General features: G+C 37.3%; 1 protein-coding gene across 34 annotated transcripts in view; it reads left to right on the top strand.

Annotated features, from left to right (window-relative positions):
* LOC121327141 (disks large homolog 1-like) overlaps positions 1-6,396 on the top strand; it is a 187,648-nt gene extending 181,252 nt beyond the window's left edge. For 33 of the 34 annotated variants that reach the window (XM_041270955.1, XM_041270969.1, XM_041270967.1 and 30 more), the window contains 4 exons: positions 493-665; positions 1,099-1,208; positions 1,654-1,745; positions 5,288-6,396. In XM_041270955.1, coding sequence (XP_041126889.1) covers positions 493-665; positions 1,099-1,208; positions 1,654-1,745; positions 5,288-5,394 — 482 coding nt within the window. In that variant the 3' untranslated portion in view covers positions 5,395-6,396. The remainder of the gene's footprint in view (positions 1-492; positions 666-1,098; positions 1,209-1,653; positions 1,746-5,287) is intronic. The other variant, XM_041270986.1, reaches the window with a different exon arrangement.
* The last annotated feature ends 675 nt before the right edge of the window (positions 6,397-7,071 follow it).

Here is a 7,071-nt window from a genome sequence, read left to right as displayed (position 1 = left end):
AGTAAAAAAAAATAAACGTTATGCTGCCTACAACCACCATGGGTGAATTGTCCTGAGGTGCAATTCAAAGTTTACACAAAAAGCAATTGTGTTCTGAAGCAAAACATCTGACAGTAGCTTTGTCCTTATAATATCTTTGTAGTACATCCCTGTGTACCTATACTGTCCCCATACTTGCTGGAGTAAAACAGAGATCTAATTTATTTCCTCATTATTTTAATCTTGCAACATTGTTGATTTTAGTCAAAGTAAGTACAGTAGCTTTTTATATTGCTTTAGTCGGGAACCATAGTTGAGGCTTTGTGTGCCGCCACCTTACAAGAATGCAAGTGGGGATGGGAGCTATATAACCAGGTCTGAGGTATAAACGGCTGCTGTACATTCTTAGTCAATATCATCCATTAGTTAAACACATGTCCTTAAGACCTTTCAGTAATACTGCAAAGCAATATAGACTAATATTTTTCTGACATGTGAATCTCTGTCTTCCAGACACAACTAGACCACAGCGTGACTATGAGGTGGACGGCAGGGATTATCACTTTGTCATATCTCGGGAGCAGATGGAGAAGGACATTCAGGATCACAAGTTCATCGAGGCCGGCCAGTACAACAACCACCTGTATGGAACCAGTGTACAGTCAGTACGGGAGGTCGCAGAAAAGGTATGGAGCAACAGGTGGTTATTTCAGGGTTAGGAGTAAAAACACTAATTGAGATTAGTTTGGTTTGCTGTCAATTTAAAATGGTATCTCAAGATGAGAAAATCCCCACAAACAACCCTTGTAAAAGGTTCCCATAGTACAGGCATTGCAAAGTAACAGAATATTACTGTGAACTTAGATGTGTAATTGATCACTACTTTTCTAGAACTTTTGAACAGGAAGAACTCGATTGTCTTGCTACAGCTGTTGAAATGTTCCCTTATTTACTTAGTATGATTGATACTGTATTCTCAATTGAAAATATGTTGCTCCAGACTGTTTAATCTAGTTATTTTTTAGATATGATATATTAAAGCAGTATCAAAATCAACAGCAGCGTGTTTTTTTTTTAATTTTATGTTGACTAATGTAACGCAACATTTGTTTTCTTCAGGGCAAGCACTGTATCCTCGACGTGTCAGGCAATGCTATCAAGAGGCTACAGATAGCACTGCTCTATCCTATTGCTGTTTTCATTAAACCAAAATCTATAGAAAATATTATGTAAGTAAAAAGAAATTCTCCAGATATTAAATGTAGCTCGCAAGACACTCATTTTTGGGATCAATAAGCTACTAACAACCAAACGAGCAAGATGGGCCGAATGGCCTCCTCTCGTTGGTAAACTTTCTTATGTTCTTAAAACTGTCAACTAACTTCTGCATAGATAGCACATTGAATTGTCAACATTGCAGAAACCCATTGCTGTGCAGTAATTGGTGGGGGGGGGGGGGGGGACAATTATCCCACCCAGTAATTCTGCATGGTAATAAATTAACATGTGGGACTCAAATGCACTTGTGGGATGACTTGTTAAAATCCTATTTTTTATCATCTATTCAGGGACGTGTTGGGTTAATGGGCAATACGTTCTCATTCCTGGATAGGCACAGAATCTGTATGAAAATGAGGGTGATATGAACTGTGTCCGTTGTTTTTGCTACGTCAGGGAGATGAATAAGCGGCTGACAGAAGAGCAAGGCAGGAAGACCTTCGAGAGAGCCATGAAACTGGAGCAGGAATTCACAGAGCACTTCACAGGTTTGTACAGCGGAAAGAAAATGTGTTTCATTCATTCATACAGGCAGGTGAGAAAATCACAGGTACAGCACTACAAAATAATAACTGTGATTACACCTGTCTCTCCCACTGCCTGACCTGAGAGTAAAATAACATCTTAAGATATGATTGTTAGTATAAATGCACTGGAGACATCTCCAAGCTATATCCATCAACAGTCCAAAGCACCTTTGACCATTGTTCCATAGTCCAATTTTTATGTTCTTGGACATATTTTATCCTTTTAGTCTTGTTCTCCTTACTTAACAGAGGTATTCTTAATGCAACACATCCTTAAAGTCCTGATTTCAAGAGTGACCTTCGTATTGTTGATTTGAAGGACAATGACACCTGTGCCTTCTGCCAGTTCTTATGTTATCTTCAAGTATTCAATTAAACCTTGTTAGACAGCTTTTTGGGTCTTCCAGTCCTGGGTTTGTCAATTACAGATGATGTTACTCTGTACTTGTTGGTTATGCTTTGGGTAAATGTTTTTTAAGAGGCCAACAATCACTTTGAAGGAGCTACAGAGTTCAGTGGCTGGGAGTGGAGTAATGGTGCACCAGTCAACCATATAAGAGCTCTGCATAACACTGGCCTGTATGGGAGGATGGCAAGAAAGAAACCGTTACTCAAAAAGTACGATCTGAAAGCATGTCTGGAGTTTGCCAGAAAGCATGAGAGTGACCCAACTGCGATGTGGGAATAGGTTTTGTGGTCAGATGAGACCAAGATAGAGCTTTTTGGCCAAAACTCAAAGCACTATGTGTCGCAAACCTAACACTGGCCATGCCTCAAGACACACCATCCCTACAGTGAAGTATGGTGGTAGCAGCATCATGCTGTGGGGATGCTTCTCATCAGCAGGGACTGGGCATCTTGTAATAATTGAAGGAAGAATGGATGGAGCAAAATACAGGGAAATACTGCAAGAGAATCTGCTTCAGTCCGCTAAAAAACTGAAGCTTGGGAGGAAATTCACCTTTCAGCAGGACAACGATCCCAAGCACAAGGCCAAAGCAACATTGGAGTGGCTCAAGAACAAAAAGGTGAATGTCCTACAGTGGCCCAGTCAAAGTCCTGATCTCAATCCCATTGAGAATCTGTGGCACTATTTGAAAATTGCGGTCCACAAGCGTCGTCCAACCAACCTGAACAACCTGGAGCAAATCTGTCAAGAAGAATGGGCCAAAATCTCTCCGACACTGTGTGCAAAGCTGGTACATACTTACCCCAAAAGACTTAAAGTTGTTGTTGCAGTGAAAGGTGGCTCTATCAAATATTAATGTGTGGGGGTTGAATACTTATGCAAGCAAGATATTTCAGTTTTTTATTTTTCTTAAATATTCCCAACATAAAACCAATGTCACCTTACAATAATTGATTTTGAGTTTAAGTGTTTTAAAATAAAATATCAAACTGAACGAAATTTCAATGTACCATTTCTAATTCAGTAATATGAGAGAATTGGTCAGGGGTCTGAATACTTTTGCAAGGCACTGTGTGTGTGTGTGTGTATATATATATATATATATATATATATATATATATATATATATATATATATATATATATATATATATAGTACCAGTCAAAAGTTTGAGTACACTTGCTGGAAACTAGGTTTTTTTCATAATTGACAATGTTTTACGTCGTATACATTTTTGTAAATACTTGAAAATGAAAACGCATGTTACAATATACAAAACAAAACATAAGGAGTATCAAAGCAATGTTCAAAAAAATTGAAAATTGTCTCTAAATCTTGGATTCCTTAAAATAGCCACCCTTTGCCTTAATAACAGCCTCACAAACACAAGGCATTCGGTTAACATGTTTCAGCAGGAAATCACCTGACATGTCTTCCGAGCTCTTCTGCAGCAATTCCCAGATAGGTGGGTAGCTTTGCTTTGACTCTTCAGTCCAGTTCATCCCGTACATGTTCTATGGGATAGAGGTCTGGAGACTGGGCATGCCAGGTCATTAGATTAAGTTGTCCTTCACTTTCCTTCTTCGCCAGATAGTTCTTGCACAACTTTGAGGTGTGTTTCGGGTCATTATCTTGCCGAAGAATGAAGGACTGCCCAACTAGCCGTAATCCTGATGGATGGCAGGCCTCTGGAGTATGCTATGATAGCCATGCTGGTTGAGCTTGCCATGGACTTGGTAAAGATCACCAACTCTGTTACCAGCAAAGCAACCCCAGACCATGACACTGCCTCCCCCATGCTTGACAGTGGGAACCACACCTGCAGAACTCATGTGCTCACCCTCTCTGTGTCTTACAAATACTCGGCGGTTGGACCCAAATATTTTACATTTTGACTCATAGGTCCATAAGACTGACTTCCACTTCTCAAACGTCCAGCTTCTGTGTTTTTTGGCCCAGGCAAGTCGCTTCCTCTTATTCTGCACTGTTAACATTGGTTTCTTTGCAGCAATTCTTCCAGTTAGGCCAGCTTCACACAATCTCCTCTGAACAGTTGATGTTGAAACATCTGTACTTCTAGTAGCATTTAGCTGAGCTTGTATTTCAGGGGCAGTTAATCGCTGGTTTTGCATACGTGACCCCAGTTGAACATGTTCTCTGATTCTGATGTAACCCTTGGCCTGCCTGACCTTGTTCGGTCCTCATGAGTGCCAGTTTCTTCAAATCGTTTGATGGTCTTGGCCACAGTAGTTATTTCTTTGCTTAACTGAGCGTATTTTACCATTTTCTGCTCCCTTACATTCATGAATGACAAACGTGTGCCTATGCTACCTATATTTATAGTAATCATGGACCCTCACCTGTTAACAATAATTGGTGACAAAAGGTTAATTAGGTAACATGCAAGTTAACTCAAAGAACATCTAACAAAGACACTTTTATACTTAGGCCAGTGTTCTAACACCATGTTATACACATTTCAGACTTTTAACTGACTTGGGCTTCAGACTGAAATCCCCTTGCTTTGGGTGACCATTTCATTGAAATTGACAAGATTTACATTTTCATTTATAAATAACATGTTTAAATGCAATTCACTTCTGATTATCAGCTTATATAAGTACATGTATCATATAATGAAATATTAAGTGTTTATAGACAAGTTTATACAGTTAAAAGCATAGATAATCATGAAAAACCTGGTTTCAAGCAGGTGTACTCAAACTTATGACTGGTACTGTATATATATATATATATATATATATATACGTGTGTGTGTGTGTGTGTATATATATATATATATATATATATATATATATATATATATATATATATATATATATATAATATGTGTGCATGTGTGTGCACTACGACCGCGAATGATATATGTCATTAAAGAGAACTATATATATCAGTAAAGAGTCTTATATATTCCTATTGCAGGCAACTAGAACTGTAGAACGTTAGCAGCTCATAACATCATTGCAATAGTAACCACTTAGAATGTTTTTATGTATGTGATTAGAATGTACTTACACATCAAACAGTGAATTTCCAACATTTTCTGACAAACGCCTCCCCTTATGTCTTCCAGCTATTGTTCAAGGGGACACGCTAGAGGAGATATACAACCAGGTTAAACAAATCATCGAGGAGCAATCTGGCCCCTATATCTGGGTACCAGCCAAGGAGAAGTTGTGAAGATGCTGGTTTTTTTTTTGTTTGTTTGTTTTTTTTTAACCAATCTCCTCTGCTGCATTCGATGGCTTTCCACCCCGTCTTTCAGAGTCCACTTCCTCCCCGTGTGTGTACGTCATAGGGGACACAACCCCTTTTTTGTGTCTCAACATTCTCTCTCACATATTGACACCAGTGTCTTGTCAATTTGAGACTGTTGCATAGAAATGACTGGTTTAATCACCACTGTCTTTCTACAGAGAAGGGGGGATATGGGCTGACCAGCTACAATAGGAGGATTCTATGGTACAGTTCCTTAATGTTTAAGGGCAGTGACTTTTTAGAGATGCATTATATATATATATATTTTTTTTTTTCTTTTAAATTGGGATTATTTTCATGGTAAAGGAAGGAATATGCGGTCTCATTTATTGGGTCAGAAAAACACGAAGCAAAACTTTGCACGTTCTAGCTTTAATAGCATGGTTTGGATGATTTATGATTTTATTGTGGGTTTCTTTTTGCTGTCTAAAGTTTTTTCAAAATCATTAATCATAGCCTCCTTTCTATTGTTTTTACATGCATTTTGTCTCGCACAACCTCAGATCGGCCCATTTTAAAAGGTTCAGGTACACGTCTGTTAATTATTTGTTAGTGTTTCTAAGCGGGTTCTTCAAAAGTTAATCAGTGTCTTACCATTAAAAACTGCTTTGTCACTGAACGATAGTAGATTTAATCATCTTAGGTGTTCAGGAGAGTTCATTTTTTAAGTAAGGAATGACTGGTTGTGTTAGTGGTGTTGAAAGTGTCACTTTTTAAAGTCCATATATTAATGGAAAGGCTTTGGAGCCATACAAAAGGATTCTGTTGTACACAGTTTGAGATTTTAACAGATATTTAACCCTCAGTAAACTGCCTATTTTGTTATAATAAAAGACTATTGAATTGAACTTTACTTAACACTAAATTATTTTCTTTACATAGTTGCACACACACACACACACACACATATATATATATATATATATATATATATATATATATATATATATATATATATATATATATATAATTTATTTACTTTTACCACCAACTCCTTTGGCATTTTTGTTTTTGCATATACCTTTAGAGATTTTCATCCTTAATTAATCTGAAACATGGGGTCTGGTGGTTAGGTAAAACAGTGTTTGGTATAAAGCCGTCGCAAATTAAGCAGCTAGTTCTCCTCTTTTCCTCCCATGTAAGTTCTATGTGAGATTTTTCATGTGATGTGCATGGTTTTTAAGCAACTAGGGTAATTGTAAAAGGAAGTTAATCTGGACTCTTATTTGTGTATGTTTTCATCTGAAATAGCAATTACCATATCTTCCATTATAGCTGTACTTTGGATTGTACAGGTGTCTGTGTGGAAAGATTATATTTTAACAAGTTTGAAGATCTGTTCTTTAATTAAAAAAATGAAATAAAATTAAAAAAAAAGCTTTTAATCCTAAATCATAGGCGCTTTGACTGATAAATCTACTCATGTCATGTTTTTTGGAGAGGATTGTTTTATATAGGAATATCTGCTTATTAACTTCATTACAGATTTATTACTCATTCTGGGACTGGAATTTGTAAATAACTACCAACCTATATTCATTCCATTTGTCAAAAGAGGAGAACAGCTAATAAACTTTTACCATACAACTGTCTCTAGTG

Source organism: Polyodon spathula, chromosome 14 (assembly GCF_017654505.1).
Source record: "Polyodon spathula isolate WHYD16114869_AA chromosome 14, ASM1765450v1, whole genome shotgun sequence".
NCBI lineage: Eukaryota > Metazoa > Chordata > Actinopteri > Acipenseriformes > Polyodontidae > Polyodon > Polyodon spathula.
Note: the sequence above shows the minus strand (reverse complement) of the source record. Positions and strands in the feature narration are given on the sequence as shown.